The following is an 18,634-nucleotide window of genomic DNA, read 5'->3' on the forward strand; positions in this document are numbered from 1 at the left end:
AAAGGGTATCCTTAACAAAATCAATGTTTGGATTGTTGAACTGTTATAAAGCAGGGCCGCTGATACTAAAAATAGAACATAGACAGCAGATTTTTGCATACAATATACATTGTATATCTCCAAAACGGTTAGGTTTAACCAAAATAAGTCTGGGGTAAAATTATTTAGCATGAAGAGATCTGTCTGTTGTCAAATTTTGGTGAAAATTTGTTGACCCATGTTGGAGTTATTGCCCTTTTTGGACGTTTTTTTGCTGTTTTTGATGTTATTACTTTAAAAAATCTGCTTCTCAGAAACTATTGTGCAAATTTCAATGAAATTCGGCATTTTTGTTTTATAGGGTATCCTTAACGAAATGACCGATCTTTGATTGCTGATAAAACATGGCTGCCGTTCCTAAAAATAGCACAATGGGGTCAGACAGCAGATTTTTGCATACATCTCCAAATCTGTTAGGTTTAGCCAATAGCTTTCAATTGCTGAAATGATCCTTATTATAAGGCTTACAAATGTGTCCAATGAATCAAATGGAGTCAAAATTGTCTGACAACTCCTTGTTAGAGTTATTGTCCTTTAAAAGCAAAAAGTTAACCAGGTGAGCAATTCAGGCTCTTTGGAGCCTCTTGTTTGCATATATCTCCAAATCTTTAGGTTTAACCAAACTCAGCATTAGGGTAAAGTGTTCACCATGGTAAGATCTACATGTATCTTGAAGTAATCTTGACCCATGTTTGAGCGATTGCCCTTTTTGGGCATTTTTTGCTTACTTTCAAAAATCTTCTCTGCTGAAATTACTCTACAGAATTAAATGAAAGTTGGTATTTTTAGTTTTTTAGGGTATCCTGAGCAAAATGAAAGTTTGGAGTTTTGATTGTTGAAAAAACATGGCTGCTGCTACTAAAAATAGAACATAGGGGTCAGACAACAGTTTTTTGCATATATTTCACCAAAACAGTTCTGACTAGGTAAAAGTGTTCAGAATGATGAGATCTGTCTGTGGTCAAATTTTGGTGAAAATCATGTTGGAGTTATTGCCCTTTTTGTTTTTTTTTTGCTGTTTTTGAAAAATCTTCTCCTCAGAATCTATTGTACAGAATTTAATATTAGTAGGTATTACAGTTTTTTAAGGTATCCTACACATAATGACTGCGTGGATTTTTGATTGATGAAAAAAATATGGCGGTTCTAACTAAAAATAGAACATAGGGGTCAAGTTACAGTTCTTGGAAATAACTCAAAAATCATTGCATTTATCAAAATTCTGATGTAGAGTCATTATTCACCATCAAAAGGCCGACATTGGCTGAAATTTTCAAAATGATTTGTTGCCTGTTGTAGGATTTATGGCCCCTGAAACAGATTTTTTTGTTATTTTTCACTTGTACAACTCTGAAAAGAATTTCAACAATGTTTAATTAAAGTTGGCATAATTTTCTTAGGGTTTCCTCCACAACTGATCATTTAAAATTTTCGTTGGTCAAAAAACATGGCCGTCATGACTTCAAATAGATCATAAAGGTCATGGTATTCTGAGTTGACTGGCAGTATTAAAATTATTTTTTTGTCAGCCATTTTCAAAATGGCTACCATTTTGCGACCATTTTTGCTAGTTGCACAGATTCCAATAATTTTGGGTTTCTGTAGGAAATTAGGTGTTTTAAGTTGAATGGTGATGATGTAAGATCATTTTTGGCGGCCAATTTTCTGTATAATTTTTATGCTTGCTTTGATTTCAATGATAATTGGTTTATATAGTAAACGTGGTCACTTGATATGAATGGTGATGATGAAAATGTTGGATAGCCATGGTTTAACTTTATTTTAAGTTCTTTTTCAGCAAATGTATACTGGGCTAATGCCTGGACATTTGGTTCTCCAACACTCAAGCTGTGGGTGCACTATACAGTTACATTAAGACGCACTGTTTCGCACACCAGGTTACCCTGGTCAAATTTTGTAAAACTTAAAATTAAAAGTTGAAATTTGGTGGATATGTTGATTAAATGTAAATAAGCATTTATACATAGACAGATGTAATATATGTTATGGTAAACAGGTGTAATTTAAATGAAAAATGGTATCTGTATTAGGTTCTCTCCTCAGCATCAGATGGCTGATTTTTAAAATACCTTATTTCGCACGAACTTTTGGGACTAAAATTGTGAGAGAATGAATCGAAAAGGGTCTTATTATTTTTACCTTTTTTCCACCTACTTCATGCATGCTTTCATCCTGTGGTAGTGTCTAAGTGCCTGATATTTTCTAAAACATACGGTAGTATTTGGCTGTTAGTTTTGGAAAGGCACCCCTGATTTGTACTAAAACTCAGTAATATTTTTTTCTGTATGTTACCATGGCTACTGGATTTTCTAAGAATAATCACTAAATTAATTATAAATGACTTGAACCTCCACACACCACGGATTTAGAAAATATGCACTTTTTTATGACAAAACACTAGAAATTTCAGTGTGGACTGCCTCAAAACAGCTTTATTTCAACAAAATGAGACCAAATTTTCAGAAATGACCTAACTGTATTGTACTGCCTGTAGTTTAAATCCTAGTTGGTCAGTAAAACACTCTGTCAGTCAGATTTTGTTTTTGTAAAGTACATGTATGAGTGCTATATCCATCCATCTGGGACAGTTGTTAATTGCTCACACAGAGAATCACTGACCTTGGGTGAAATTCACCCAGTATTGTGAAGTTAATCTCATTGATCTCCACCCACAGTAAAAATACATGCAGGGTTCTCGTGGTCCTTAAACTCCAAAATTCATTGGGGACCCCTGAAAATCACAACAGGAGAGTGCAGGAGACTAAAAATTCTCTATCTAATTGTCTGAATCTACATTAGTAATACAATTTCTTAGTGTGAAGTCAATTCTTGATTTGTCCAGTTTTATTCGGCATTAACAGCAGTTGAGACAATTAGCACGTGGTATTAATGATTGACAAATATAACATATGAAAAGATAATAAAAAAATCATAAAACAAATATTTATCATTAATTAATACTTCATAATGTCCTGTATTGCATTATAATGCAGGGTTCTCCATGAGCTGTTTTAGCATTGTGGGCCGCCAGGGTTAAAAAATCACTGCCACGGTCAAATTGTTGTCTGCCATGATTTACTTTTACCATTCTAATTAGCAGCAAACCATTATTTTAGGTCTGAGAAACCTGCGATTTACTGAATCAGATTAAATACACCAATTTATGACTGAAGCCAGTCTGTAAGTAAATGGTTATGACATTGCAGATAAGATTCATAATTAGTTACTGGAAGTAACAATATTTATCTTTAAATGACTACAAAAAAAGGTTTTTAAAGTTTTTTTTCTGGATCTAGGCAGGTAAAGGACTGACACAATGATCTGCTGAAATTTGTTCAAATGTCCGACATGGGCAGTCAAAATTTACAGACCCTTGGTTACTCCACAAATTAATTTTTAATGGAAGTGTCAGTCAGATGGAAATATTTATATTGAGCCAATCAAAACTGGCTATAGTCAAAGATAATTCAACTTTGGCCAGATGCATGTGGCTATTTTAAAATGCAAAGTTGAATGAAGGTTGAATATGAAATAAAGACACAAGTTTACCTAATAAAGGAACATATAAAATCCTCAGAACAATGTTATTCCATCTGATACTTGCTAAAACTTATCAAATTGAATATAAAATGTCTGATTTTTGTTTACACTGCCATGCTGTTGTTTTTTTTGTGTATCTTCCTTCAGTGCTTAGAGCACATGTGTGTTTGGTGGGAAAAAAAGATCAGAAATAGAGAGTAAAATTCACCAAGTTAAAGTATAGTAACAATAGTAGGATGAAGAAACATGAACTATTTAATTTATATGCACATGCTTTGACTAATAATACTCTGCTTTCATCACTGTAGATCAGGTTTCTGTCATGGATCTAATCTTCCTTTGACTTGTTCACTTCTATTTCATTTTTGCACCTACATACTGGTTTCATTATAATGACTTCCTGAAAATTGACATATGGCTACATAATTTTTAAGGCCAGAGAATGCATGTACATGAAATTTTTAATGCTTAAAAAAACAGAAGTTGCAAGGTACATTATAAAGGAAGAATGCAATTAATTAATGATGTGAAAAGCATACTATAACATAACCTAATAACAATGAAAAATGGATATATCTTGAAACCGTCCAGGCATATATTGTGTCATAAAATTTTCCTCCATGGTTAAATTTTCATCCATGGAGAACCCTGATAATTGAAGTCAACTTGATGACCAGGCACAGATCAGAGACATTGTATACAATGTGCTCATTTAAATTTCTGAAAATAAGACAACTACATGTTTGTGCAAGGTTTGTCAAGGATTGGTTTTTATACAGGAATAAACATTGGTCAGCATCAATTAAAGATCAAAATTGTTTAACAAAAGTAATTATTAAAATAAAGTATATATGGGTTGTATTAGAAAACATACTTTAAATTAGAAATGTCCAAGAGTAACCTGGAAGCACTTTTTGGAAGTTGAAAATGACTGGCTGAATCTGTTTATATGTAAGTAACATTTTTTAATTCAAATCAGTTCACACTATCAACATAAATAGGCATGTTTTTTGTGACATTGCACATCAAAATAACATGATTTAAGAAGAAAATGACTTTTTCGATCCAAAAAAGACATTGAATTCCCACATAATTTGTATTATTGGATTTTTAACACCACTTTTATAAAAGCAATAAGTTTACTGGTCTGTTTCCATATCCCTGTTGCAGACTCAGGGGTATAGTCTCATATCCTCTGTCAAGCTGACCAATCAAATTATAGAATTGCATGGCATATTTCACTCCAGTAGATTATAAATGGTTATCTAAAGTTCTTAGATTATACGTCATTATCCATTAACACTATTTACAAGATTAGCATCTGTGAGAGGGTAATTATGGCTTTGTCAATCATTAATCCAGCACAAGCTTTACCATCAACCAAATATCTAAAAGAAATTTTGAAACCAATATTCATGAATAGTGAAATAAATGTTTTGACTAATTATAAACTACTTAAGGGCCATGTGAGCTACATGTATTACCATTTGATGACTTACATTGGGTTGAAGTTGTAGGTGGACTCCTTGTTAAAGTTATTGCCCTTGAAAGCCAAAAACAACATTTTATACAAATTAAAGCCAATATCTTGAAAACCATAATAGATAGAAAACACTTTCATAGAAGAAGCGATCTTAACAACAAAGCCTAAAGAAGTCTCACTTAGTTTGAAGTTGTAGGTTGATCTCTTGTTAGAGTTGTCATTGATGTCGCTTGAAGGGCAAAAAATGATGTTTTTATAGTTATTTGCCAATATCTTGAAAACCATTATAGATACAAAAAGTGTGTCAATTGATAAAATGATCCTTATGATAAGGTCTACAAAAGTCTCCATTTGTTGAAGTTGAAAGACAACTCCTTGTTAGAGTTATTGACCTTGACAGGTAAAAAATGGACTAAATGAAGAATTAAGGTTCTTGGGTGCCACTAGTCACACATGTATATACATGTAGGCTAGATCAACTATGGAGTATTAACAGATTAACTAGGAAGATGTTTTCAAGGTTACTGTCAGAAAATGGGAAGATCTCTTAGAATTCTTACTTTTACACTAAGGCAAAAGTTTCAGAGAGGGGTAATTGTAAAAGTAATCATTAAATATTTATAATTGATTATACTTTTCAAGTAATCATTGTAATCATTAATCAGGTCAATACAACTTCTAAGTTCTTGAGATATAAATGTATTTGTAAATGTCATGTATAAACATATATGTTGATAAAAAATTAAACATTTGGTATCCCAATCAATTATCCATTGGATTCTCCATGATTTGTATGGATTTTCATTATGCAGTATGGATTGTGATCCTGAATACATATAAATGGAGAAAAATATGCTTGTTACATACATACCGCTCAACTCAAGTGTGTAGTGCAATTGAATCACCTTGTCCATCTGTCTGTCCAAATTTCTAAGCAATTATCTTGGTTCCCAAAAGAGGGATTAATTTCAAATTGTGTATGTGGCTTTATGTAGATTGGACATCAATTGTTGGAGATTTTGTGTGCTGTCTGATATCAACTTGCTACTTTGTAGGACTTTGTCGTATGGAGTGATAGAGAAAATTTTTGTGACACAAATGTTGTCGTAAAATTCCAATAGAAGGATTTATTTAAAATTTGGTTTGTGGCTTTATATAGCTGGGGCATATGTTTTAGTGACTTTGAGTGCTGGACAGTATCAACTTTCTGTATGATTTGGGGGTATACTTATCATGACAACACATGCAACTTTATGTTTCGTACAGTGTTCAAAATCAAAGATTTAAGGTAGTAAAATAACAGTCAGTCTTTGTGTTCACAAATAGTTTTCATTGATATGTTCTGAATTCGTATCTGGAAACATCCATCTAAAGCTTTGCATATGATTAAATTGGAGATTGGTAAGATATACAAAATCCTTTCTCCACTCTTCTGTTTCATGTTTGTCAACAAGGGGTTACCTCATTGATTTCAATACAACAGAAGCTTTAAAGGTTTTCATCAAGGATTTTAAGTAGAATTTATTTCAAAAAAATTTATTTTATAAAAATTCCTGACCCTATGTACAGTACATGTGTATAGATTATTTCCCCAAAGGTACCAAATAATGCTGTGGACGGCTAAGGATTTTTCAGACTTTAATGGGCCCAGAGAGTATATGGCTATATCATATGTCAATGGAAAGATAAATTAATGTAGTTTTTGAATATCATTCTTTTTTAACTGAAAAGTGGTGAATTTTTCTGCTATTTTGCATTAATTAGAGGAGGGTCAAAGATCAATCGACCCCAATGCACTTTGATAAGTGATTTTAGTGAAATCGTTCATTGTAGGTAACAGAAAACAAGTAACGTGTAAAGATCATGTGTATAGAATTTCAAAAATGTAAAAAAGAAATTTTTCCGACTTAAGTTGACTATTTAATCACAGAACAAAAATGCCCCTAAAATTGATTGCATTTTAGTGCATTTTCATTGATTAAGAGATAATAAGACACCGTAGAATATTACAATGTATATCTAAATATTCTTTACTGAATAACGAATAAAATGAACACAAAGTTCTCGATTCGATCTGCAACATAGACTTTGCAAAATGAGTTTGAGGTTGCAAATTTTCACATATTTAAACTATTAATTGTAGTAAAATTGTATAACACAGAATCATTTCCGGCAATTTGTCTAGTTTCCAGACTGTTTTATGAACAGAGACATGAATATTGAGTCTACCTTACATTTTGATGAAAAGACTTGAGGTTTTGAGATTTAGTTTTGTACATACAAATATCATACATATTTTTTTTGTTGCAGTTGTCTTTACATGCTTGGACTTGAAACACAATCTTCAAGATTTAACCATGAATCAGGGATTCTCAAACAAAAAATGTGACGGGGTTCATGGTAAGGCTGGATTTCATAATAAATTTGGCAATACATAAACTGTGAACTTTGAATTTTGCATGGAAGCATGTGCAAACATGTACATGCGTTTTGTTACAACATTTAATGTCTTATGATGTTTAACTGTACGCCAGGCTGATGCTTGTATTGTAGTATCCTCTTCAATGGCGGCTCCACACTGTAAAAAGGAGGGTGGTAGCCGGGGTTCCTCAGAAAAGGGTGTGTGTGCTAGGATTTTATTTACTATTTTTGTCAATTTTACACATAAAAATGACAAATTTTCCAATAAAAACAGGGAAGCCAATCCCATGCACCTCCCTCTCAATCCGCTGCTGCTCTGAACAGATTATACTAAACTAGTTGATAAAAACAAACCAGATTCCTTGTAAAAATTCTAAAACAAAAATAAGTATGAAGTTCAGACGCAATAAAAATTTCTAATTTTTTCACCTCTCGAAAATACTCCAGTTTTAGTAGCGGTATAATAGAACACAATGGTGTCATAGTTGTTATAGAATATTAGTTAACATCATTGTCCAGGCCAGGGGCGGATCAAAAAAAGAGAGGGCTCTGATCAAGACGTTTAAAAACAGGGGATACACTATCGTTTGCTATATTTACTGTCTATAAGTTGTTATAAACTTTCTTTTTTTTTACGGCGTAAACATACATGTACAGAGCAGTTGTAGTAAGTGGTTTGTGCATTGAATTGTGCGTTACTTCTGTTGTCATATTTTGACAAGGTAGAAAAGTTGTTTTGAACATTTACAATGTCATAATTTTAATTATTGGGCAGCTAATTATGTCTGTCTGCTTCACGCAAAGAATGAATAAGTGAGCCACTTTATGGTTCACTCTAATTCTGATTTGTTATATTCTAAATACCAATTAAGAATTAAATTGAATATGGGATCACAACTGGAAAAGTATCTTCGCTACCCTAGGGTTAGACCTTGCCTAACAAAGATGCTGTAAAATATAGGAATCGGATAAGCATTCATAATTTGGAAACTTTTCATTGGTCTATATGATAGTAAAGGCTGCTTTTATTTGAAATAAATCCATTTACAAAAAATCTTTGTTACGTTCTCTTTTTCACCGTCACATACTAGATGACTTTTAAGCATTACCAGAGTTTCCCTCCTTTGTTTAAACCAGAATGACATCATTTATATAAGAACAGATCGATGGGCGCTTAAGGGAAACAGAAAAGGCGTCAAAATTAATATTCTAGCAATGAACCTGGTCCAAATCCCCAGTTTTTTTTTAATCAAGTCTGGCTATGTTATTCTCGTGACTACTTTGGTATTTTTGGTGCTTTGTCTTGACTATGGATATCCTGTTCTTCATTCCAATTTCCTGAAAACGAACATTGTTGAGCGCTCTTTTATTGAATAACAGAAAAAAATATCTAACTTTTATCTATCTGCTGAAAAAGCACTTAAAATCTTGATCATGTAAAAAAATAAATTACTTTGTATGATATTCATGCTTTTTTGTTGTTCCAACAGTTCAGAAAAAGAACAGGTTGTCTGGGAATTGATTTCGTATTTTACAATTTTAGTATAATTAGTACAATGTAGTTAAAATATGTTGAAATTTTCAACTTCAAACTCATTTTGCAAAGCCCATGTTGCAGGTCGAATCCAGAAGGTTATTTGTTATTCAGTAAAGAATATTTAGATATACATTGTAATATTCTACGGTGTCTTACTATCTCTTAATCATTGAAAATGCACTAAAATGCAACCATTTTTAGGGGCAACTTTGTTCTGTGATTTAATAGTCAACTTTAGTCGGAAAAAGTTCTTTTTTACATTTTTGAAATTGTATACATGTGATTTTTACATGTTATTTGTTTCCCAATACCTACAACGATTCCACTTAAATTACTTATCAAAGTGTATTGGGGTCAATTGATCTTTGACTCCTCCTCTAATTAATGCAAAATAGCAGAAAACTTTACTGTTTTTCACTTTGATAAGTATGATATTCAAAAACTACATTGATTTATCTTTCCATTGACATATGATACAGCCGTATACCCTCTAGGCACGTTAAACTCGAAAACTAAAGCACTTTATGATACCTGTCTGCAGCAGTAAGCTCTCAGTAACTAGCTGTTCCTTTAAGTTACTGCTGTTCAGTACACTAGGATATTTCTTTTTGTTATATTGCTCAGAGTTATTGGCTTGGGTTGTAAGCATTGCGTTAGTGTTACAAGTGTATTGTTCTATTCATTCAATTGAATATTGGTTTCATCCTCACTGGTGTTCTTTTAAAGAACACATGATACATGTGTCACATGTTGCTATTAGTTCATTGAAGCATGAAATTACAATAATTCGTCTTATTATTTGTAATGAAAACATGGGTTTTTCATCATTGTAACATCTATATTTATTCCCTACAATTTTTTTATTGATTACCGGTATCTAAGGTAAGTGTTATGTATTTACACATCCAAACAATAATGACACACATACTGGTAAAGATTAAAACATAACAAATAATTCAAAATCTACAGTTTCTTACTTTTAGACAACCAATTTTCAAGAGTATATGCTAATTTAGGAGTCATCTTGTCTGTCTGTCCATGTACATCTTCTCTTTCGCCTTTCAACAGAATTTGGTTGATCTTTATGAAGAAAAAAAAATGTTATTGCTGGAAAAATTGGAGGAAAGATTACATTGATGTTAATGAAACTTTATATGAAGGTTGAGCATTCTAATTGCATTGAAAGGGAGATACACAGAGGTGTTTACCTTTATCGATTTGAAAGAATATCACTACAAATTAAGTACTGTAGATTGTGCTTTTGAATAAATTCTGTATACGGTGTGAGAATCAGTAGGCTTAGATTGTTACAGGCAGATACATAGCATTACATCAAAACAACAGAATGTTACATCGTAGCAACTTGGATAAAGGATCTGAACCTATTTCTATGAGAGTTATCACTCTGTGTACATATCACAGTTCTTTCAATGCTGTGTAGATATAAAAGCTATTTTATTTATATTTTATATTTTATATTTACTTCATAAAAATGAACATTTTTGGCAGTTGCACAGAAATTTAAAAAATGCCTTTCAGGCCCGATTTTTGAAATGCAAATTTTGAAAATGGTTACAAATTTGTACCAAAAAACACTCAGAGAGGGATTAAGTTCAGTAATATTAGTGATTGGATATTTTTGGGCCTGTACAGATGATTGGTGTGTATCATGAAGCATTCCATGATGTGTATTGTTCTGAAGTATTGTGGCCACACTCCTACATCTTTTTACAAAACTATGGACAATATAATAGTTGATAAAAAAAAGTTTGGTTTAAAGCAAGATATGCAAGTTAAAAAAGATGATTTAAAATGTTCATTTCATACTTTAAGATGTTTATTTTATACTTACAAAAACAGTAAATCCTGTCTAATACCCCTTTGATTGAAAATTTTGTGACCTCATTGTATTTCAAATTTTTATCATTAAATAGTTATTTATTTCAAAGGTGTCCATATAGTCCACTTTTTGTATTTTTTTTATTATAATTTCAGATAACATTAGTTGACAGATCTCTGATGCCAGGGGATGTTATCAGGAGGATGATCAGTGGAAAAAGTTCCCAGAGAGGATATATACAGGATCTAGATGTCACATGTCATATTCACATCAAGGGAACAGATAAATATGTCTACAATGTTGATTCTAAAGAACTCAATCCTTTTAAGGTAAATAAAGGTTAATTTTCTCCACTTCTGTTGAGCCAGATGTACACATGTATCATTATTGTTTATAAGTTGGTCATACTTATTTAAGGAATGTTTCTAATTTCTGGACAGATTATTGAGTATAACCTGTTCAGAAATAAGAAACATTCCATACTATTTAACTTTTAATGAATGACTGTCCAAATATTAATAATTGATTTGTAATCAAAAAATGATTTTGTTTTGGATTATTTGAGCCAGGGAGTGTACTGGACCAATCAACATTAAAGATGTCATAGTTCAAAGCCAGGTTATACAAAATGACCTGGTTTGCTCAATGAACCACCCAATCAGAGAGGTTGTTACAAATCAAATCATATTATTCAAGTCCATGTATTGGCAAAACTTTATCAGCTGTCTGAGTGAATAATCAAGGGAACCAAGGTTGTGATGGTAATCAAAAGAATGTGATTGAGGGACAAAGACCAGACATTGAAAACAGACAAACACAACAAATAATATAAAGTAACTAAAATAATATGGTAAACAATATGGTAAAACCTCGTTACAACACCACTATCTGCTCAGGCAGATTTTAGCGTTGTAATCAATTTGGCAGTAAATTGAGTTTGATAATAACCAGAAGTTTGCTTGATGACAATAATATTGGAATGACTGACTGACTAATATCCAGAATGTGACATGTGACAAATGACAGTTTAATCTGACATACATATATTTGATATGAAGATAAATTTAATTTTGTTTGTGTGTTTTAAATATTATTGTGTTCATTGACAATGTTTTGTACCATAGAAACAACACACTTTCCGAATATCTTTCTGCATTACAATTCAGTGATTTTGTTTTAATTCTCACCAGCAGATCTATGTTTATGTGATAAATCCCATAAAGATGTGAAAAAAACTGCAATTTGATGCTTTGAGCTTTTAGGATGTTTAGCAGCATAGCCTACGATTTTCTTTTTTAACAAAGTCCAAACAATTTTGCTTCCTTGTAGGTAAAGGCATGTTAAACAAATTGATAACACCAATTTTATTTAAAGAATACGTGACACAAAAAATATAGTTTTATAAAGGTTTATATTTATAAAACTATAGTATGTTTAGTTCAAATGTAACACACGTTTTCTCATCAGGTTAGCGCTGAATAAAGTTAGAATGATTTATTTTTGTTTTCATGACGACCTAATTAATATGCATAAATGAAAACTGGAAGTAATAATCTATTACCATATATAGAAATGGTACATCATTTGGTTCTCAATCTCCATTTGTGTACATTGAAAATGTATACACATGCCCGAAAAATCGATAAATCTTCAAAAATAGCTTGTATATAAGATGCAGAGTGGTCTACTAATCTGTGTTTAGAAAGTAAGAAGACTGAAGTTCTTCTTTTCATTTGGCATACACCCACATGTAATGAATACACAACTACTTTGCATACTATTTTTAGGATCTTGAAAACTGTCTAAACCAAATCCATTTTTGACATTCATATTGGTTCAGTTTAGACTGGTACTTGTTTTACCATGGTTCAAAATACAATTAAATTGAAAGGCCTTAAAAAAGTGTATCGTTCAGACAGGTTTTCAGGTTATTCAGGGTTCAGTTTAGACAGGTTTTCAGATTATTCAGGGTTTGGTTTAGGCCGGTTTTCAGATTATTTGGGGTTCAGTTTAGACAGATTTTCAGATTATTCAGGGTTCAGTTTAGACAGGTTTTCAGATTATTCAGGGTTCAGTTTAGACAGGTTTTCAGATTATTCAAGGTTCAGTTCAGACAGGTTTTCAGATTATTCAGAGTTCACTTTAGACAGGTTTTCAGATTATTCAGGGTTCATTTTAGACAGGTTTTCAGATTATTTAGGGTTTGATTAAGACTGGTTTCAGTTTATTTAGGATTTGGTTCAGACAGGTTTTCAGATTATTCAGGGTTTTATTAAGACTGGTTTCAGTTTATTCAGGGTTTGGTTTAGACAGGTTTACAGATTACTCAGGGTTCAGTTTAGACAGGTTTTCAGATTATTCATGGTTTGGTTTAGACAGGTTTTCAGATGATTCAAGGTTCAGTTTAGACAGGTTTTCAGATTATTCAGGGTTTGGTTGGACAGGTTTTCAAATTATTCAGGGATTGGTTTAGACAATTTTCACTAATGCACAGGTGGGTGAAATTACTGAAAAGTATTTTATTACAGTTTTATTTTACATTATAATGTAGCAATTCAACATTGATGATGATGTTACTCTTGATCCATGGTATGGGAAAGTAAGTTCTTCAAGCTGGGAAGATAGAGTTGTCTTTCCTGATGGCGCCCAGTGTATGGTGGATGAAGAGTCTCTGTATAATCTGGAGATCCTTTCAGCTGATGGTAACTCTGATTGTGAGTATGACCATGAGATCAACCTTGGAACTGAACTAAAAGGGGAAAAGGAAGATTTACAAGTTTTGAAATGGATAACTGAAACTAAAAGACACAACAAGAAAATGCCCTCATCACAGAAAATCCATGTTAGAGTGGAAGAGGTAAGTCAATTTGAAAGTTTTATGTTCTCTTGTATCACCTTTATAAAATGGATGGGGTAGTGTTGGATTCTATCTCTCAGCTTTTATTCCTGTACTTACCAGTCTTCACTGTGTGAAACAAGTAAATTGTTAAATCATGCACACTTTTAGTCCTCTGTTGAAGGGGACTTCAGAACACTACCAGTTCGTCCAGCATGCTTGCAGATATACATTTAAATTTTGGTTGATTTTTTTGCGGAGTTGTGGCCCCTGAACTATGAAAGGCATTCATTAACTTCGTTTTCTGCACTTTTTTCATCATGCTTGCAGTTTTATTTGATATTTGAATATTGCTTTACCATGTGGCAGATCTTATTCTAATTTTGTGTTGGTCTCTTCATTTTTTATAAGTTATGGTCTTTAGAGACTCTTAGTAACTTTTCTCATTAAAAATTTATTCATGAAGTTTGCATTCAGTTTATTATTCAGTTCTCTTTAACAGATTTTTCTTTAGGTAGGGGACTTTGTTTTGCATGATGGCAATACTTTCAGAATGCTTGTTTTTATTTCTTATGAGACTAAAACCCTCCCTGAAGCTTTAAGTATATTTGCCATATCCTAGTATAACTTTCTTAGCATGATTCAATGAGTAGAAGAGAATGTACAAAATAGATTCATTTACTCTTCTATGGCAAAAACTAGAATTTTGATATTTACCGTTATTAAATGGTGTCAGACATGGGCAATATATATGATATGGATCTTACACATATTTATACAGCGCCAAATAAAATCAGTAGATGTGAATTGGATTTGTCGGGGTTTCAACACAAAAGATGAAGATGAAATCAATGGACTTGAAATACCTCCCAACATGGTAATGAAAGATAGCCTTTCCAAGTAAGTTTCTTAATTTAATTCTCAAGTGTCTGTTTTGGTTAAGCTGACATTTTCATGTTTTTTTTTCCACTTTAACTAGATTCACAAAAGTTAATGATTAACATGAAGATTGGATTAATAAAAATTTTTTCTAGCAAATTTCATTTTGCATGTGAAAAATTACTGATATAAGATATTCAATAGTAAGAACAAAAGATAAAACAAAAACATTATTTACATAAATTATATACACATACTAGTGCAATGATTTGACATAAAACAGATATACTGATGTGACTTAGTACTATGGAATATTGTTGGGATAGGCCAAGCATTTTTACTGGTTCAAGCAATATTTGAATATAGAAGTATTGTCAGTGCACCACTATTGTCTTTATGCTGCAACAACAACAAAAATACAAAAACAAAAACAAAAAAATAATGCTTGAAGCCAGAAAAGCAATATTATGGATTAGGAGGAGCAAAGTTGTGGCAACTTCAAAAGAATGTATTCTTTATATATACCATCTATGTATTTTAAGTGATCAAAGAGAAAGGTTTCAGTACAAACAGAACTCATTTAATAATGGATAATTCACACAAATCATAGAAAATAAACAATGCTATAATAAAACTATTGTTAATATTTGGTTACTGTATTTACAGGTTGAAGAAATTGACAAAATTTGAGCACTGCAGTGTCCAGATCAATGACATGATGACATATACTGTCAATGATATCACCTTGCTGTCAGAGGTGGTACCAGGTACAAATGTTGAAAGTTCTATCAATGAATTAAATAGTGCTAAATCTGGCCTACATATCAGTAGCCAACAAAGTAATGTTATCAGCACACCGCCACAACTTGTTAATGGCGGCACAGAAAGTACATCAATGGAGGATGGACACCATGTGGATAATGATAGTGGTGTTTGTACACATAATGATAGTTTGGTGAATGGTATAGATGGTGATTGTGATGGTGATGATGAAGAAGATGACACATTTGATGCAAGTGAAGCTGGTGCAGTCGGAATAATGGTCCAGGAGGATAAAGATGATCATGAGTATGAAGATTTACCAGAACAAGTTAAAGATAAGCGGAAGAAGGGACAAAAACGTTCTGCAAAAGGAAGAAAGAAGAAGAAAAAGATGATGGAGTTTCAAACGAAGTACCCTCTGTGTCAGCTTGGAGAAACAGTTCCTGTTGTGGTTTACTGTACATTGTCAGTGGCATCTGTAATGTGGCAGGTACTTTGGTATTAACATTCTTAGAGGACAAATGCTTTTTTTTTCACTTAGTACTTGCTAGAATTTTTTAGCTCACCTGGTGAAGGCCAAGTGAGCTATTGCCATCACTTGGCGTCTGTCGTTGTCCGTCAACATCGTTCATCGTTAACAATTTTTCAAAACCCTTCTCCTCAGACACTACTTAACCAATTGGAACTGAACTTGGTATAATGTTCCTTGGGGTATCCTGCATAGAACTGTTGTGGGGATTTTTTTTTGCTATTTTTAATGTTTTTTCTTTTAAAAATCTAATCTGACACTACCTTACCAATTGACACCAAACTTAGTACGAATGTTCCTATGGGTATTGTGCTTAGAACTGATGTGGGGATTTTTGATCTGTCAAAAAACATGGCCCATATAATAAAAATAGATCATAGGGGTCAGGCAGTAGTTTTTCAGATATATCTCCGAAACCGTTGGGTTTAGCCAATTCTTTCAATAGCTGAAATGATCCTTATTAGGACTACAAAAGTTTTCGTGGATAAAAGTTGTTAGATGACTCCTTGTAAGAGTTATTGCCCTTGAAAGGGGAAAATGACAAGTTTTTTAACAGTTTTCAGCCAATATCTTAAAAAGTATGATAGATAGAAAGAAACTTTCAATTGCTGAAATGATCCTTATGATAAGGATCCTACCAAAGTCTTCTTGAGTCAAAATTGTTGGACAACTTCTTGTTGAATTTATTGCCCTTGAAAGACAAAATTCAACCTGAGGAGCGATTCAGTCTCCTGGGCACCTCTTGTTTAAATGGCATTAGAAATGGGTAATAAGGCACCTTTCAGAGACTAGAGGACTGCCCTGACCCCTGATAACCATGAAATTATTTTCAGTTGATCTTTTCAGGTAACACAAGCACAACTATAGAGTAAGGTGGTGGAGAGTATAAATTGCACAATCACAATATGGAGAAGTTATACAAGAAAACAAAGAGCATAGTTCACTCTTTGTCCCTGAAATTAACAAATTACTCTGAATGAATTCTAGATCAGTTAATGCAGGAGTATGGAATGCCATAACTGTCTTATCTGGTCAATTATATATAAACATGGTGCTGTTTTCTTTATATTCGTTACTTTTTTATTTATATGCAGTTGTATTATCTTTATATGTAGTGGTTTTATCTTTATATGCAGTGGTTTTACCTTTATATGCGGTGGCTTTACCTTTATATGTGGTGGTATCATCTTTATATGCGGTGGTTTCATCTTTATATACAGTGGATTTACCTTTATATGCGGTGGTTTTATATATGCGGTGTATTTTTCTACATCAGCACTCTTCTTTATATGCTGTTTATACGTCTTTATATGCTGTTCAAACTTCATTATATGCTGTAAAAAGCTTTGATTATCTCATCGCAGGAACTTTGAAATATTATCAATTTTGCACAGCACAGTATGAAAAGAATGCAGGAAATATGGCAAGAACTAGGCTTTGAGAATATTGCAGAATCATTTTAAGGGGAAAAAATAGCACCCGACACTATTGGATTTTTATCTATTTCTCAAATGGAACAGTAAGGCGTAGTGGTTATAAATCGGAAATGATAAAATTACATCTGAAATGTTTGCCTTAAGGAAGTTGAAAACCAAGTAAAAAAGTTTGAAATTTCGAGATTCCGAAAGAATTACTTGAAAACGTATTAGACAGCAACTTCACAATTATGGACATCAGTAAAATTCTTTCGGTTTATGAAAGTACTGTGTATAGAAAAATGAGGATGTACGAGTTAAGCAAGCAAGTCAATTGACTTTGATGACGTTCAGGTCCCAGAATTGAGCCTTGCGGAACACCCGCTTTAATTGGTCTCCAATCTGAGTTACTCCCATATAAGACAACCATTTGAACCCTCCCCGACAAATAATTTTATAAACCAATGTAGCAGCGTCCCCGTAATTCCGTATTTTTCTAGTTTAAATAAGAGCCCAGCATGCCAAACTCGGTCGAATGCCTTATTGATATCACAAAATGTGACTCTTTTTTTCTCGACCACTATCAAGAGCTCGACCAATATCATTTGAAAAACTTATTAATTGATTTACAGCTTAATCACCCTATGTAAACCCACAGTACTGACTTGGAGTGATAGAAATCTTATTTTCCAACAAAAAATTGTGGATGTGTTTAGAGACACATTTTTCAAAGCATTTAGAAAGAATATATAATAATGAAATTGGTCTATATTTTTTCACTTCACAGGGGTGATTATTCTTAAAAATGGGCGTTACATTTGCTTTTTTCCATTCAGAGGATAAGAGTGACAGGTTAAAAAGTTTACATAATGGAAACTTTAACACAGAGGCTGCTTCTTTTAACAAGCTTTACTTGTATCCAAAATTTTTAGCACATCTTCTACCTCACTGTCATTAAGAACAACTTAACTGAGTTGTTCTTCAGAAACAATACAAGGGGAAGTTCAGCATCGAGAAAGGTGTGCAAGAGTGTGGCCTTCCTTTATAGGTCATAAACATTAGCACGCCCCGATATTTATGAATATTCATTGCCAGCAGCTTTATAAGGTTCATAATCTGGTTCACTGGTCAATATCATAATTATAAGCGACCCAAAGATCGCTACAACGTACCTTTTTTTTTCCAAAAATACACATGTCTATGCGTGTTTTTTTAGCTTGCATTAGAACGGGAGTTTACAATAAAAGGTAGTGAAAAGTTAGCATTGAATTTATGTAATATTACCCAGTTTCCGATTCAAACACAGGCATTCGTTACAATTGATTATAAAAA

At 32.7% G+C, this 18,634-nt stretch overlaps 1 protein-coding gene across 1 annotated transcript in view; it reads left to right on the forward strand.

Moving 5' to 3' along the window:
* LOC148618704 ((E3-independent) E2 ubiquitin-conjugating enzyme UBE2O-like) overlaps positions 1 to 18,634 on the forward strand; it is a 46,185-nt gene that overhangs the window by 2,032 nt on the left and 25,519 nt on the right. The window contains exons 2-5 of the mRNA XM_088577864.1: positions 11,037 to 11,210; positions 13,433 to 13,738; positions 14,499 to 14,617; positions 15,263 to 15,848. Coding sequence (XP_088433990.1) covers positions 11,037 to 11,210; positions 13,433 to 13,738; positions 14,499 to 14,617; positions 15,263 to 15,848 — 1,185 coding nt within the window. The remainder of the gene's footprint in view (positions 1 to 11,036; positions 11,211 to 13,432; positions 13,739 to 14,498; positions 14,618 to 15,262; positions 15,849 to 18,634) is intronic.

This window comes from Perna viridis, chromosome 4 (assembly GCF_037379345.1).
Source record: "Perna viridis isolate PV_CMFRI_1.1 ecotype Kerala chromosome 4, ASM3737934v1, whole genome shotgun sequence".
Lineage (NCBI taxonomy): Eukaryota > Metazoa > Mollusca > Bivalvia > Mytilida > Mytilidae > Perna > Perna viridis.